At 48.5% G+C, this 17164-nt stretch overlaps 1 protein-coding gene across 1 annotated transcript in view; it reads left to right on the forward strand.

Annotated features, from left to right (window-relative positions):
* Positions 1 to 17164, forward strand: part of GNAO1 (G protein subunit alpha o1) — a 155612-nt gene that overhangs the window by 67147 nt on the left and 71301 nt on the right. The window contains exon 3 of the mRNA XM_004744208.2: positions 15647 to 15788. Coding sequence (XP_004744265.1) covers positions 15647 to 15788 — 142 coding nt within the window. The remainder of the gene's footprint in view (positions 1 to 15646; positions 15789 to 17164) is intronic.

The raw sequence follows: 17164 nt of genomic DNA on the forward strand, positions 1-17164 counted from the left end.
GCGTGCTCTCTTTCCCTCTCTCAAATAAATACATAGATAAAATACTTTGGGGGAAAAAGAAGAAGAAGAAGAAGAAGAAGAGCCAGGATACAGGTTCATTTGATAAGATTTAGAGCCCCCAACCACTCTATGGAAAGTCTGTGAACCACCATTTCCAAGAAGCACTGATGACCTTCCAGCACAGTCAGGGGATGGAGACTGGGCTGATGAGGGGCAAGAGGACTGCCAACTGGAAAGGAGGGGGAAAGGTGTTTCCACATTAAGAAGAGGTCTCAACAGTCAGGTTTCTGTCGTCACACTGGCTCTGACTTGGAAGACCTGCCTTTCCTGACCCTGGGACAGCTCTTCAACTTCTCTGTTAGCCAGTTTCCTCGAGAAAACTAAACTGTTCCCTAAGGCTGAGTGCCGGGAGGTGAGGTCCGAGGATCTGCTGGAAGGAGTGAAGGTTTGAATGTCGGTGAAGCCCTCAGCACATGTTGTTAGCCTGTGAGGGTTCAACGGGTGCCACCATTGCTCCCCACGACTCAGCCTCACTGCCCCCTGTGTGCTGAGTGGCGTGCATTCGAGAGAGCTCAGAGAGTAAGCAGTGTGCATGTCTCTTTCGTCTTTACCTGAGATGCTCGTGAACATCTGACTGAGCAGTGGATTCCCAGGATGGTAGCTTGAGAGGCCCATCTTCCTTGGAACGTTTGATTTCAGTCTGCCAATTTCAGGCTTGATTCACATTCACAGTCCCTCATCTGCTAGTCACTGGCCCAGAAGCCGGTCTTCTCAGAACAGGCTTGGAGACTGCGAGGGATTGCGAAGTACGTATCCTCCTGTCGGCCTGGCAGGTGAGCAACAGAGCCTTCGATGGGGCCCCAACTCCATTGCATGTTAAGCCCAGCTGAGGCAAAAATCGGCCAAGAGGGCACAGCCGGGCTCCCGCCTGCAGGCTGAATGTATTACTTCGGCCATAAGAGCAGAACACACCACCCCACCCCAGCATCCCTAGAGAGGGAAATGGATGTGGAAGCCCACAAAGTGATTTCTGTGGACTCTCCTTTTTGGGCTGTGACCATACCTTAGCGGTTATTAACAAGGAGCTTCCATCTGCTTGAGAAAGGCTGGGGTGGGAAGCCCCAGAGGCCACGGCAGGGCCATTTCATTCCACCACACAGAGACTAGCATCCTTTCTGGGCCACGGCCACCACCAGGGAAGGAAGGCTGGCCAGGCTGGGTTTGCTCTGTTTTTCTGTGACTATATTTCTCTTGGTCTGGCAAGACAGGCCTTCACCTGGAATTCTCCCTCACCTTCTTTTTTTTTTTTTTTTTTTTTTCTTAAAGATTTTATTTATTTATTTGACAGAGATCACAAGTAGGCAGAGAGAGAGGAGGAAGCAGGCTCCCTGCTGAGCAGAGAGGCCCAAAGTGGGGCTCGATCCCAGGACCCCGGGATTATGACCTGAGCTGAGGGCAGAGGCTTTAACCCACTGAGCCACCCAGGCGCCCCCTCCCTCACCTTCTTTTAAAGACTCAATAAAGGGATGATGCAGAGGGAACCGGAAGAACATGGTACAGAAAGGCTCAGGGACCCGAGTACAGACGTGGCCGTCTATGTCCGGCAAAAGCTGGCATGACAACTGACCGCTGCTGTTTGCTTTGAGGGAGACATGAGTTACCTTGGAGAGGAATGTGGATTCAGACTTGCTTTTGGCAGACATTACCACAAGCGTTGCCCCCAGCGGACATTGTGACTTCCCCCCAAAGAGCCCTATTTTGGTGATCTCTACCTTTTGCCTTGAACTCTCCTAGGTAGAGATCTGAGAAGGGTGCTTTTTGTTTATCTCTTTGTTTCAGAATAAAACACTCACCTAGCATTGTCTGCCGTCTGGGAAGTTGGTGGGGTGGGGGAGGTCCATGGCAGATCTCCGAGTTGTCCCCTGAGTGCATGCTAAGCCACCTGAAGTGGAGAATGGGGGACTCTTCTCATGCCACTTTGTCTCTGCAAGTTGGTGGTGGTGTTTTGGTGTCCTTCCTCCCAATCACATGGTAAGAAGTGGAAGAAAAACAAACCCTGGTTAAAAAAGAACAGGAAGGGGAAAACCCAAGAGCCTGTGAAAAGCCTTTTCCAGGCTGTCGAGGTCTGTAATCTAGGAGAGAAGCAAGAGGAATGACATTCCTGATGCTTGTTTGGGCTTGCAGGGCAGTGGACAGTGCTTGGGGAGCCACTGGCCCCCAAAAATGCCTACAGGACAAAGTGACCGGCAACCTGGCTTGGTCACTGGTGAAGTGGGATTGGGGTCCATCCTTTCCTGTAGTGTCGTAGCCCTCAGAGCCCCGAGAAGCTAAGCAGTAACTAGACAACCCCTTTCAGATCAGGAAGTCGGCTCAGCTTGTCCCGTGTCCTGTCACCGTCCTTCTAAACAAACTCCTGAGGGCTCTGCTGTCATTATCATTTCAGTGTGGCTGAGGCATGGAAGGAAATGCCATCGACTCGTGTAACTGAGTAGCCAGACATGTTGAGATCCAGGGATGTTCTACCCTGACTGGGCAGGTGGGGAGCAGGGGCTCACCCCAGGAACTTAGACTAGAGATCGGGAGAGTCCCCATGGTGGGAGGAAGGCTAGTGCTCTCCAAAGGAGGGGAGAGTAGAAGTCGGGCAAACAAAAACAGCAGATGTCCGCGACAGCCCTCATGTGCCATTTACAAAGCTTGTCTTTGCTCATAGGCGGAATCTGCAGTGAGTCACCCCTGCACCCCACAGCGAGTGGCAAGGGAGCCGCGAGGAACCCAAATAGGAGCCCTCCCACAGATTGTCAGAGTCCCACCTGGACTGCCTAGATGACAGAGCCTGTCATCCTGGGGCTGGAAGAGGAGAAGCTTAGGTGGCTCGAGCTGGCGAATGTCTTGTCTCTGAGCTGTCTGCCAGAGACGGTGGGCTCGAGTGCTCTTGTCTCCTTTCCTGTGCTTCTTGAGACCGGATCCAGGGCTATTGAACAGGGATCATAAATAATGAACAAACATTCGGTAGACAGGTGGGGAGAAGAGTTTGGTTTTGTTTTTTCCCCAAGGACTGAGCAAGATGAGCAGAGCTTTGCAGCCTCACTTGTGCCTTTTCCACAAAATATAATTAAAAAGTTGTGCACACGGCCTCCCAATGTATATTATTCATATATGAAACATTGAACTAATAAGAATATTTCATTTCATTATGTCAGCAGAAGAAAGGGCAATCTAGTAGCTGCCCTAATAGGGCAGATGGGAAACCAGAAATGTTCCTTAGATTTAGGCAGTAAAATCAACATTGAACCAATCTGCCTCACTCCCAGGCTCTTCTTACTGTGTTTAATGAAAGCTCACGTCTTTACATAAGGCATGGTAAAAAGGGCTCAGAAGCCATAAAGCTCTCTGTCATGTCTTCGCAACATAACCAATGAATTTAACACAGTGGCTTTGGATTTTCCGGGAAGTGAACGTAGAGTGGGCAACATAGGGTGTCTGTATGTCCTGACCCGTAGAAAACCCGTGAGAACCAAGGTCAGGGATAAAAGGGAATGAACTCACATCAGTGAGTGAGGGAGTAATTCTAATTAACATCGGTAGGAAAAGGGCCACAGATTCTGGCCCCTAAGGAGGAAGACCAGTCAGCACCCAAGGTTGGGAGATGGGATTTACAGCCGGGGGTGGAGGTAGTGGGTGGGTTGGGGAAAGCACATTCATCCTGGCCCACAATTTAAAGGCCAGCTACCTTCCCAGGAAGGAGTCACGTGTAGAGCCACCATTTTAGAGCTGAAGAGTTCCTAAACAATCGCGTTTCATTCAGCACCCTCAGCCAACGTTAACTGATCATTCATGATGTCTAGGCACTGCTTGGGGCAGTATGGTTGGTGAACAAGACCTATGGGACATGTCCAAGTTCACAGACCTGGTCAAAGGTAGACCCAAGGCTCAGGTCTCCTGAGCAAACTGGGGCCTAAGCCATCACAGTAAATGGAGCGTTTCCTAAAAACACTGGATTAGGAAGCCAAGGCTATCCTCGTAGTGGGGAGCACCTCTAGCACCAAGGTGGAGCCCCAGGCCAAGGTGATGGCGCTAACCAAAGAGGGCTAGGCCGGACTCCCCCGCTCTCCGGGCACTTCTTCTGCCCGCTTGACCTGGGGTTGTGATACTTGTTAGTGGTCACACTGCCTAAGAACCTGGGTCTTCTGTCTCCAAGTCCAAGACATGACATACGTCTCTAATCCAAGGCCAGGGTCCCAGGATTCAGACCAGCCCCTCTGCTATGAAGAGAAAATGGAACAGGGCTCTAGAAGGCAGTGCTCTGAGTGTCACACCCTCCTGGAATGAGAGCTGGCATGCGACCCCCCTCACCCCCAGCACCAAGAGTCTTGGGAAAGGGCAAGGTCCACTCTGTTTTCCAGATAATGGCAGCAGAGGCTCTGTCCTGGAATCACAACAAGTCCTGGCCTTGCCCCTGGCTCTGTCTGGTGACAATTGGCAGCTGACATCACTGCTTCTGGCCCGAGCTACCCCTTATTAAAACTGGCATCTTTATAACAGATTTCTGCAAGTCACTGTCAACAGGACATATCCCTTGTTTTGTACCAGTCATTCCCCCGGGGGACTGATTGGTTTAATACCATTATTTTAAATACCCTTCTATTCTATGTTATTCTAAGAATATCAAGTATTAAATATAGTCTCAATTACTAAGGGATCTCATCTATTTTTTAAATAACTTTTCTCAAACCATACAACTTCATCCCACCATGAAATAGCTAGATTTTAAGTTGGATCTTTCTTCTCCTTTCTAGTTAAAAGGTCCCATTTGTGCTCACATGCTTTGCTCGAGCCCAGCCCAGAAGGCCAGGGGTCACCCAGGCTTTAGCTTGTCCCGTCCAGGTTTTGTAGCTTTCTGCCTTTATTAGGAGACATGGGCTCATGGTCAGGCAGCCTCCCCAACAGCTGACTTTGAAGCTGGGGCAAGCTCCCGTCCACAAGCAACCCGAGAGTCCGCTGATTGGGGCACAGCTGAATGACTCAGGCCCCAATCAGATGATGGGACACCAAGCAGCCAGTGACAACTGCTGGGTGATACGGAAGCACACCGTGTGATTCTGCTTCAGAAGACAGTACACTTATGGGCTCTCAGATAATAGGACTGAAATATACACTAACATGTGGATGGTGCTTCCCTGCAGGTGGTGGGATGATGGCTGATTTTTTTTTCTTTCTTTTTTGCTTAGCTGTATAAGTTGGAATCCCTAAGTGTTCCAACAACAGGCCTTTTCATCAGAGCTGGAGAAGTCAGGGAAGGAGGAGGGAGGGCTGCCATTTAAAAGTGATCCACACCTAGAGCAGAACCAATGGCAGAATTCACAATGGTTTATGGGGGAAACATTTTTTTTTTAATAGGTGGCAGTTTGTTTTAATGCATATTATGAAAAAATATAAGTTTTACAACTTACACTGCCCTCATTATCCCTGGTACTTACTCCATTACAGCCCCACTGGCTCTTCATTCTTCTAATGCACAGGGTGCCGCAGGGCCTTTGCACTTGCTGTTCTCTTTATTCGAAATTGTCTTCCCCACATATATGTAAGGTTTGGTCTTCATCATTCAGGCCTCACTTTCATATACCACCTCCTTTCCTGGCTCCTAACTCTAACCCCCATCACTCTTCCTTTTTGTGTTTATCACTCTATAATGTTTATTCATTTAGTTCTTTATTTTCTGTCTTCCCCAGCTATACAGGGAGTCCTTTGAAGTCAAGGGCTATGTTCATCCTGTTCACCACTGCCTGTATGAACATCACTTGACACATTGTAGTCAGTTCTGTGGATGGGAGGAAGAGGGAACCATCCCCTTGAGGACAGTTCTGGCTCTGCTATTCAAGGAAGCTTAGACCAGAGCAAACCTTCTGACCTCCCACCAGGGCCTCTGGCTCAGCTCTCTTGGAGCTCTGGGAAATCAGAAATCAGGGTCTCAGCATAGTTACCTTGTAAACACACACATCTTACCTCTGCCCAGTCAGGGGTCTCTGAGCCAGTCATTCAGAACATGGATATTCTCTACCCCACCCCACCCCCGCCCCCAGCACCTTATTCATTTAGGTCAAGGCCCTGCTTCCCTGGGTTGGAGAGGGACCCAGACCCAGGAGACAAGAGTAGAAGTGTAGCCCTGCTTTGGTACTGATCAGTCTGTGACTTTTATACCTTTTTTTTTTTTTTTAGATTTTATTTATTTATTTGCCAGAGAGAGAGCAAGGGGAGAGAGAGTGCACAAGCCAGGGGAGTGTCAGGGAGAGGGAGAAGCAGGTTCCCCACTGAGCAGGGAACCTAATGTGGGACTCCATCCCACGACCCCGAGATCACAACCTGAACCGAAGGTAGATGCTTAACCAACTGAGACACCCAGGCATCCTGGTCTGTGACTTTTAAATCACACCGGCAATTGGCAATTAATGGGCCTGAGCGGGTGCCAGGTCCTCCCCACACATTCTTTAATACTGCTGACTGCCCTCGGACAGAGGCATTATCCCCACTTGACAGAATAGAGACCTGGGCTCACAGAGGTTGACAACCTGCCCGAGTCCACACTGTTAGCAATAGGAGCGTCCGGGTGTGTCCAGCCCCTAACAGGTACTTGTTATCTATTCGTGGAATGAAGGGAGGGAGGAAGTCAGTCAGCCAGTCATCGAGGGACCTGGGGCTGCTGCAAGGCTGGAAATGCCCACCTCCCATCCACCTCCGGCCCTGCACACACAGTACATTCTGGCCCCCTGTTGACCGCTCTGCTTAGTCCTCACTCTTGGTGGCATCCATAGACTTAGGGGCCAGGGTCTCTCCTGCAGGTCTCACCCCACTGGGCAGGGCACTTGGACCCTCTGTCAAGTGTAAGTAGACACAAGAACCGTCGGTGGGAGCTTCCCCAGGGAAGAGGAGAGGTCGGGCTTTCAGCAGTGCTCTAGGCCCCTTGTCCCTGGGTGCCTCCCCTCAAGGTGGTCTGCTGTTCCTGCCAGTACTCTCAGGTTGGCCGGTCTTTGCAACCTTTCCCACACTGGGTTAACTTGCTGTTTACAGGTTTTCCAGGAAGTTGGGTAGAACCCTCCCTCCAGAGGAAACCTCAGACCTCCGCCCACACCAGATCCAGAGCAGCCCTCCTGACTGGGATCTCTGGTTTCCAGGCTTCTGTTCCTTCAGCACCCATTTCCCTAGTACCCCGTGTGCCTGCTGGGGGTGGGGAGGAGGTTCTGGAAGACACGCAGGGACCACGTAGAGAGGGCCACCTTGGCACGTGCTGGTCCCCCTCTCTGGAGTCCTGTCTCCCTGTGTGTGCAGCCAAGCCCATGCTGTAGGGCCTCCTCTTGTATCTCTTGCCACTGGTATTTTTCTTCTTGGTAACATTTACTCCAATTATAATTTAATTACTCATTTGTGAAATTGCTTATTCAGTGTCTACCTTCTGCAGTAGAATTCAAGCTCCATTGTGTCTTCCCGTTCACTCTGAGATCCCCAGTCCCTGGTACCGTGCGGGTAGTAGCTACCCAGTGTGTAGAAAGTGCATTAGGGAATGTGTGAATGAATGAATGGACAGAGATGCTTACAGAATACCCTGAAAGAAGCCTCCAAATCATTGGGAACTAGAGATTTTAAGACAGAAGTGGGGGGAAAAGTCTTTCTGCTTTGCAACCGATAGATGTTTTTCTCACCTGGTGTCCCCCACCCGTCCCCCTCCTCACGGGAGCACTACAGGAATTCAGAGGCACAATGGGGAGGCCTCTGGGAATTCTGCCACAAGCTAACCATGTGCCTGTAGGCAAGTCTTTTCTCTCTAAGTCAATGGTTCCCGCCTGGAAAATGACTATTTCTATGTTGGCTCCAAGGAGGAACATTTCCCTGTCCCAGCAGAGGGCACCGTGGTAGGAGCACACCCTCTGTTATCAGATGGCCCCAGCATTGATTTGGCAATTCAGTGGTGTCACTGGGAAACCCCTGGAGCCCTTGGATCTGCCATCTTCAGGATGCTAGCATTTAACCTCAAGGTCACAAGATGGCTGCCATGGTGCCAGTATTCACTTTCTTACACAATCACGTAGAGAGGCAAGAAGCCAGGGACTGGCCGGTGGAGGGACAGCCAGGAGCAGGGGAGCAGTGGAGTAGGGAGGCAGGAAAGCTGTTCTCAAAAACCTCTCTCTTTGGACCAAGAAGGAAAACCATTTCTCAGAGGCATTTCTAGCCAACTTCCCTTCAGTCTTACTTGAACTGGATCACACGGTCACTCATAGCTGCAAGGGAGGCCAAGAGAGGACCATGGTGAGAAGGGAATGGCTGTTGGGACCTTTCATTTGGCCCTAGGCAGATACCACCTTATGTCGTTAGCAATGGTGTTCTCAACACGCACCTTATCGTCCAGAAGGAGGGCCCCAGGGAGGCAGAGACCAGGCTTCACGGGCTTCAAGGTCTGATAAGACCTTACATCAGGCTGAACCTAAGTGAAGCATGTCAGAAATTTTCTCTTGATTAATGACTCTCCCCCTTTTGACTCTAGTCCTCTCCCCTGGCCGAAATGCCCCTGGTTAGACATGAGGTGTCTATTTCCCACTGGGAAGTATATGTTGTTCTTTCAAATAACAAATGCAAGCTTTTTTAATGGAACAAAACAAACATGTAAATAAAAGAGGAAAAAAGTCACTGAATGCCACTGCCCAAAAATGATTATTGACAATATTTTGTTAAGCATCCGCCCCCCCTTCCTCCTACTCCCTCCACACCCCTTCCTCCTACCAAAATCATCACACACAAATGTAGTTTTATAAAAGTGGCTTTACAGGACACACATTATACTCTCCTGGTGTTTTCATGTTCCAGTCCTGTCCGGGCCCCATGCTGTCCGATCGGTTCTGTGGAGCCCCTAATCGCTGTGTGTGAGTCATGGACTTACTGGCATCTCACCATTCACAATTGGGTTAAAAATGTGTTCTGTGCATCCAGGGAAGTCCTCCCCACCCCCACCCCCGCCCCCTGCGTGGTAAGGGTGTGGCTCCAGGGCCATAGCCCCGAGGCTGACCACATCTCCCTGAGACAGGGAACCGTTGTCAGGGATCACATAGTGAGGCACTCAACACCGACTCTAACCTAAACAGTCAGCATATGAACCTTCGGCTGTGATCAGAAACACATTTTGTAACACCATTAAGCAGCCCCCAAATCAGGGAGTTCAGCTTTTTAGCTCGCTGCTGCTCCTGTGATGTTCGAATCTACTCCAGTTCCGAGAACAGCCCCTCTCCCTGCCCCATCTTCCTTTCTGCGGCTGAGGCTGTGGCTGCCTGCTCCCTGCAGGCAGTAGTCCTCCCGTGGCCTCCTGGCCATGTTGCTCTGTGGCCCCAGGTTACACCCCCTCCTCAAGAGGACCGACGGGGACAGCCAGCCAACTGCACCTCCCCCCTACCAAATACAACAACAACAATAATAATAATAATAGCAGAACCGATCAAGTGCCTGCCATGCCCCGCACTTGGCCTTTACACAGCGCAACTGGAGAGGAGAATTAGTGTTACCGGGCTCATCTCCATGGAAAGCTGCGGGAGCTGAATCGCTAAGCAGTTAAATTACTCAGTCCCACAGCTCAAGTCTGGCTCCCAAAGCACCCCCTTAATCTAGATCCCTAACAGGACTATGGTGGGAGACAGACAGACAGCCCCAGTGCAGGAGAAAGGGAAGCAGAGGAGAGGAATCCAGTCTAGCCTGGAGATGGCATGGAAAATCACGCGTTCCAGCAACTTCAGACCGTTAAGTTTCTGAACCACCGGAAGCTGGGAGTAAAACTGGTTGTTGGTGCGTTTGTCACCATCTCAGAAGCATCTGTGGTTCCAACTTGGGCTGTCTGGCTGCTGGGCCAGACGATCCTCCTCGGTCCCTTCCAGCTCCTGAGCCTGTGGTTCTGTGACCATATAAGGCCAGTGTGCCCAGGGAGTCTCACTGCAACGGAGTGCGTTCGGAGAGGGGGGAAAGCAGAGAGCAGAGCCCAAGTTCAGGCCTCCTGCAAGGCCCCAGAGACAAGGAGCCAAGGCCGGGGAGGCTGGGGGTCCCTCCTTGTTTGCCTCTGCCCAGAAATCTCAGACCTGCTCTCCCTCCCACCCTCCTTCTCTCTCCCCATTTCCACTTGAGATCTCCTCCTGCAGTTGCCTCGCCAGGTTTCCTGAGACTTTCCAGAGACCAGCCGGTGGCGCCTGTCCAAAGTCAAACACTCAGGGCTGCAGAGTCCTCCCCTCAGGGTCCCTGACTTTGGTGTGGGTGCCATTGCAGCATCTAGCTTGGCTTCCCTTTGCCAGCCTGGCTCTGCAGGCGTAAGAAATCTGGTGGATTCCCACCCCACTCCAACACTCACACTCACACTTACACACACACACCCGCCTCCAGTTAGTGAGCTCCTTGGAGAGGGGTGGAGCTTGTGTGTCTGTCTACTCCTGGCTCAGTTATGTCCCACTTTCTCTGAGTGCTGTCCAGAGCCCAGCACTGAGCCAAATAACACGGAGAAGAGGAAGCGAGATGGCTGGGCTATGGTACCTGACTTCCAGGGGCTGACAGGCTGGTGGTAAAGACAGAAGATTAATAAACAAGTCTAGCAGGAGATGATCTCTGCTTATTGTGGTTCTCAAGGTGCAAAGCATGTTTTATCACGACTCTATCAGTTGTAAGTGGCAGAAACCCAAGTCAAATTAGGAGAATGATTGGGCTCCTGTCACTCAAAAATGTAGAGATAGGATTAGCTTCAGGTATGACTGGATCCAGTGGCTCACAGGATGTCTCTGGAATGTGATCTGACCCTCGGATGAAGATCAGTTTCTGGGGCTATTGCACTATGATACTGGAAATGCCACTGACTGTCGTTAAGCTGTCACACGCAGCCTTACTCCTGCTTTTCAAATCCTAGTGCTATGTCCTCTAGGGCTCAGACCTAAGCTGTCACAGGAGCCTAGACTCCCCTGGGCTGCCTCTCCAGCCCCTAACCAGGGGCACCTGGCTGGCTTAGTCAGTAGAGCATGTGACTCTCAATCTCAGGGTCATGGGTTCAAGCCCCACTTTGGGAATGGAGCCTCCTTAAATAAATAAATACATACGTACATACGTATGTACATATATACATAAATAAAAATAACCCTGACCAGACATCTCTTTTCCTTGCCCCAAACTCCTTGCACTGATACCATAGGACATGTTCTGATACTCACTTTGTGTGTGAGATCTCTGGATCCTCTGGGAGCCTGGATACAGGGATCTAGGGCAGAAGCGGCTCTGCCTCTCCGCATCTGTCTGGTGGTCACAAGTAGGGTCTCGAATGACACTCTGATGCTTACCAGCTGTGTGACCTCAGGTAAGTGGCTTAGTCTCTCTGAGCTTCAGTTCTCTCATCTGTAAAGAGATGATAATAGTTTTCATCTCCTAGGTTTGTTTTGAAGATTAAATGAGAGGGTACATGTAAAGCACAGATGGCAGAGAGTAAATCCCCCAACATCTACCACTGTTCTTATTTTGGTCCTTGATACCAATGAAAGAAATTCTGTTTGGAGGGGTTCTGGCTTTAGAATGCAACTATCACTACTCACAGCTATCATTTATATATACTTACTATATAGTAGGCATTTTGCATTTATTCCTCACAACAGCTCATCGTATAGGAGAAACCTAAGACCTGAAGGTTTAAATCCTTTACCAGTTACACCCAGCTCATCAGGATAGAGCTGGGGTTGCCCACATCTGTCTGGCTCCTGAGCCCAAGAAGTCAGCCTCCCACTGCTCTTCTCTGCCTCTCCGGATGACATGGGGAATAGAAAATAAAGGGGCCTCAAGTGATACTTTTAAGGATATATGACTCAAATCCCTATTGGGGGGAGAAGATGAGGAAGGTGGCATGAAAGCAATACTAGGGCTGACACTAAAAACATCAGTGTTTTTGCCTGAATGGTGGGATTACTAATAGTATGTTTTGGTTTGGTTTGGTTTTGGTGTTGTCTTATATCATCCAACTTTCCTTACTGGTAGTAAGACCAATATACTTACTACTTGGTAAAGGCCAACATAAAATTCTACCCTGAAACAGGAAGCCCAATTCTAAGCTACTGTCCGCCCGTTTGAACAAGTAATGGAACTAGAAATTGTGATTGGAGCAAGTTTTCCCTGTATTGCCTCATTTCTGCAAACCTCCTATGAAGTTTCTTTATTTTAGCCCCCCCACCCCCTGCCCGGGCACCAGGCTGAGACCTTCCAGGTAGTTTTCTACCCAGTCCAGCCCAAGGACTGAGGTGGGGTAGAAAAGTGAAGTATACTAGGAAGCCCGTGCTCTACTCCTGGACAGAGAAGACATTCGGCCAATTACTTAATCTCTCTCAGGCTCACTTCCTCTAATGTCAAGTAGGTGTAATAAAAAACCTGGCCTCCCTGCCTTAGTAGGTGCTATCATGACGGATACTAATGGGTGAAAAAAATTATACTTCTGTCCTGAGTGGGGGTAAATTCTGAAGGCCACCAAGGGTCTGAAAAGTACTCCCAGGGACCAGAATGAAGAATCAGAAACTCACTGCACTGGCTTCCTGTAAGAGGGTATCATGGGGAGTCACAGATCCCAGCTGCTCCTCTCAGGTCACCCGGCTTGTCCCACCCTCGGAGGGGAGTCTGGTCTTGGAGCCTGGGCAACACTGGGCTTTTTTATATAGCTTTTAAGTTGTCTAAAATTTATATTATATGTCTTAACTTACCATGCTGTACTGTTAAGTGCTTCGTGTATATGAATTTTTCAACAGTATATTTCCATTTTATCCCTCCCATCCTCTGTGCTATTGTTGCGTAAGTTTTCGTTTTACTTATGTTATAAATAGCACAATACCTTTTTTTTTAGCCTTTTTCCTCTTTTTACTTTAGTTTGGATCATTTCCATTGCTTATTGTTCAAGGTCACTAATCTTCCAGGAGTTAATCCCATACGGTGAAATTTTTATCTCAGATATTTCATCTCTAGCCACTCCATTCTGTTCTTTTTATGTCTCCCATTTCTCTACTCATTATGTCCATGTTTTTCTTTAATTTCTTGAAAATATTTTAAATGGGTCTTTTTAAAGTCTTACTAGTTATTTCCATCATCTCTGTCACTCCTGAGTCTGATTCTATTGACTGATTTTTCTCCTGGTTATGGGTCACCCTTTGCTCCTACACATAGCCAGGAATTTTGTATAGGATGCTACATATTAAAAATATTATATTGTTAGGTGTCTAATTTTGTTGTCCTCCTTTAAAGAGTGTTGGACTTTATTCTAAGGCAATCAAGTTACTTGTAGATCAGCTTGATGTTTTTGCATCTAATTTTTGAGCTTTGTCAGGGCACGTCTGAAGTAACTTTTACTCTAGGGCCAGTTTAGCCCTATTACTATGGCATGAACCTTCTGGAGTCTCTGCTGAGTGTCCTCAGGGTTTAATAAGGGCTCTCCACTCTGCCTGGCCAGAACTTGTACATCTCCCAGCCTTGGGTGAGCTTTGGGAAGTGTCCAGTTTATAAGCTCCCTGATGCTTGCTCCTTGCTGAGCTCATGCAATCCCACCCTATTCAGCCCAAGACTCAAAGAGATGCCTGGTCATGCATGGAGAGCTTCCTCTTTCTCTCTCTCTCCTCTCTCTCTCTCTCTCTGTGGCTTTTTTCTCTCTGGTGCTTTGCCCATGGAATCCCAGCTACCTCAGCCTTCCTGAATTTTGATCTTTACCTCATCAACTAAGTAAGACTGCTCTGCTCTGCTTGGGTTCTCCCTCCCTTCATTGAGGGCTGATACATGACTTATAAGTGGAAAGCCATCACAACCAGAGGACTCACCATATTTGTTTCCCTTATCTCCAGGATCACAGTCCTGTACTGTGCCTGAAACTGCTTGGTATATATATTTTCTCATTTTTTAGTTGTTTACAGTGGGAGCTAGCAATTTCCTCTAAGATCCCTCTGGGGTAGTGCACCAATGATCCAGTCTGGGTGTATCTTCCCTCTAGAAACTTGGATCTAAGGTTAAAGAAGTCTAAGAAAAGTCAGAAGGGTCATTCTGATCTGCTTCTTAGAGAAACCCAAGCTAAAAACTCACCACCCAGTATCAAGTCAAATTTTACAAGAATTGTTAGTGTCCATCAGCTGGTGGTTGGATAAATAAAATGTGGTATATCCATACAATGGAATATAAGTGGGCAATAAAAAGAGATGGAGTACTGGAAAATGCTATAGCATGATGAATCTGGAAAGCATGGCTAAGTGAAAGAAGCTAGTTATGAAAGACTGTGTAGTGTATGATTCCATTTATATGATACGTCCAGAATAGGCAAATCTGTAGAAACAGAATACAGATTAGTGGTTGCTTACTAGGCATGGGGGGCAGGGAGTGACTACTAATAGATAGAGGATTTCTTTTGGAGAAGGACGAAATGTTCTAAAATTAGACTGTAGTGTTGCCCAAGCTTGTAAATGGACTAAAAAACATTGACTTGCACACTTCAAGTGGGTGGATTGTATGGCATGTGGATTATATCTCAGTAAAACTCTTTAAAAAAAAAGAATTTGCGAGCGATTTCCTTCTGCGCTGAAGGTAATGAAGGGATGGGAAGGTGCTGTGGTGGGGTGCAAGAGAAGCCTCACCCCTTAGATTGATGTATGTCCGTACTGGACGGCGTATTCAATCCTGAACAGTAACACGTGACCCGTGAAGAGTGTGCACGGTTATCTTGGGGGCGGTGGTGGCTCCTGTCCAAGGTTAGTCTTCAACACCATTCGCTCCTTCTTAATTACTTCAACCGGAAGAGAATCCGTGCCAACTTTTAGTTTTATCACCTCTTCCCAGCCTTCTCTCCTCTCTGGAACCTGGGGAGCAGTGAGCATGTATTGAGTGACTACTGTGTGCAGGAAGAAGGGACATTAGGGCACATCTAGCCTTACCCCTGACCTCAGAGGAACCTGAGAACAGGAGAGCAGAGAGTGTCACAAGGCCTCTGGGAACTATAATGTCACCTATGTGTCCCCTGTGTCACTGTTCAGAGCCATCAGAATAAGGGTGACGTGGTAGTCAAATCCCAGCCGAGAATGGAAGAGCAGGTACACCCTTTCTGTGGAGTCTTCCATGGTCAAAGATGAAGACAGTTCGTTTAAGTGAGTCCTCTTACCTTCAAGCACTGTGAGCTTTCCCCAAAAGAAAAATTATTATTCGTTTGCAGGCTTTTTGCAGGCGTCTTCATCAACATAATTCTAAGTGGAAATTTAGGTTAAGACCCTGAGCTTTGCTTAAAAATACTAACAGCTCACATATATTGAATTCTTACTGTATGTCCCCCCTGCCCCCCCCCCCCGCACCGTTCAAAGCACTTTCAGGTACACTCAGCTCCTTGCTGACACCATCTGTCTCACTGTGTACAAGGAATGGAAAAAGACTAAATTTCTTTTTGCCACTATTCTGTTTTCCTGCTGAATTTTCAGTAATTCAGGTAGAGTCTTCCTTCAGCTCAGGAATTCCACATCCAGGTCGGACCCTGCCCTCGGCCAGCTAAGCCAGTAGGTTGGCCCCAGAGGCTTGACAGGTCTTGGGCTCTTGGTGCCAAGTGAAAACAGTGCACTCATCAGATACGGCCTGTGTGCTTTTTCTCTAGGATCATCCACGAAGATGGCTTCTCTGGAGAAGACGTGAAACAGTATAAGCCTGTTGTCTATAGCAACACCATCCAGTCACTGGCAGCCATCGTCCGAGCCATGGACACTCTGGGCATCGAATATGGTGACAAGGAGAGAAAGGTAGGCTGCTGAGCCCATGGGCACTGTAAGGAGAAGGCCTGTCCTCCTTATAATGTCAGCTGCTTTATAGGAACCAGAAGAGAGTGCTATCTGTGATAGAGAAGTCTAGTCTCCAGCCCAAGCCAGTGCACCAGTCAGCCTGGCAAATTCGGTCAAACGGGTGTAGGTGCTGGGCACACCTCCAAAGCAAAGTCGCCAACAAAGACGACAGCCATCCAGTGCCGGGGTTTATTCTGCATATGACAGAGGGTTGCTGATGTCTTAAATTGGGACTCCCGCAGCATTATACAAGTACTTGCCCTTGGGCAATTAACTTGAACCGAAGTATTTCTCAAACCAGACGAGAAATACCTGAGCATCATCTCCCCTCCTCAGGAGAGCATCCCTTGCCTTCTTGGGAGCAGGCTGTAGCCATTTGGATTTGACTCTCTATCCTCCTTTACACCAGGGGATGTGTTGTCTGCCTCTCCCGGGTGAGCTGGAGGGCCTAAGGGGCTCTCTTTCCTGCAGGAAGTTGATATCCTAGAATAGGGACTGTTTTGCTTTTTTTTTTTAATTTTTTAAAATTCCAGTGAGTTAACATACGCTGTTAATATTCATTTCAGGTGTACAATTTAGTGATTCAACACTTACATATAAAGGACTGTTTTTCAGTTGAATTCCCAGGTGTCTGATAAGTAGTGAATGGAATAAGTGTATAAAAGCCTCTTATTTGCAAACATTTGCATTAACCATAAGACTGAAACATACACAGCTATACTTGGCAAAGCTAAATAAAAGAGAGAGGGAAGGAAGGAAAAACAGTCTTAGAGAATTCTATCCAGAAGTGGCTCTATGTCCCCTGGTGAGACTGTGAATCTCACAGTCCTGGAGGACAGAGAAGGAGAGCAGATGGGGAGGTCTTTGAGTGCCCAGACCCACCTATTGGAGCCTTTGGATAGAGAGAATTCATCTCTGATTACTGTGAGATTCAGTTGTGCGTTGTACATATCCTGTCTTTGCTAAAAAAATCATCTCCTTCCCAGAGGAAAACTATCCTTGCCTCTGGATCTGATGAGGAACCTTTGATAGATAGCTTTAAGTGTAAAATTCAGTATTTTATGTACAACATTCTAACTCCATGGGGCAGAGTCATGCCAGCTCCGGCGTGGGCTTCTCCTCCATGGCCAGGGTGGGGGTGGTGTGGATGGGGAGTGATTTGTTGATGGAGGGTGTGTCCAAGGCCAGCCTGGGCTAGGGAAGCAGGGCCCCTCCCACTGCTCCTCTGGGAGGCCAAGTTCTGCAACCAGTTCTGCAGAGGAAGCTCTTCCCACTGGGGGGACGGGCTTTGGTTTTGGCCATAGAGCCAGGGCCTGTGGAAAGAGGGGTACCACTAG

Source organism: Mustela putorius, unplaced genomic scaffold, assembly GCF_011764305.1.
Source record: "Mustela putorius furo isolate JIRA1106 unplaced genomic scaffold, ASM1176430v1.1 tig00000174_pilon_pilon_pilon, whole genome shotgun sequence".
NCBI classification, from domain to species: Eukaryota; Metazoa; Chordata; class Mammalia; order Carnivora; family Mustelidae; genus Mustela; species Mustela putorius.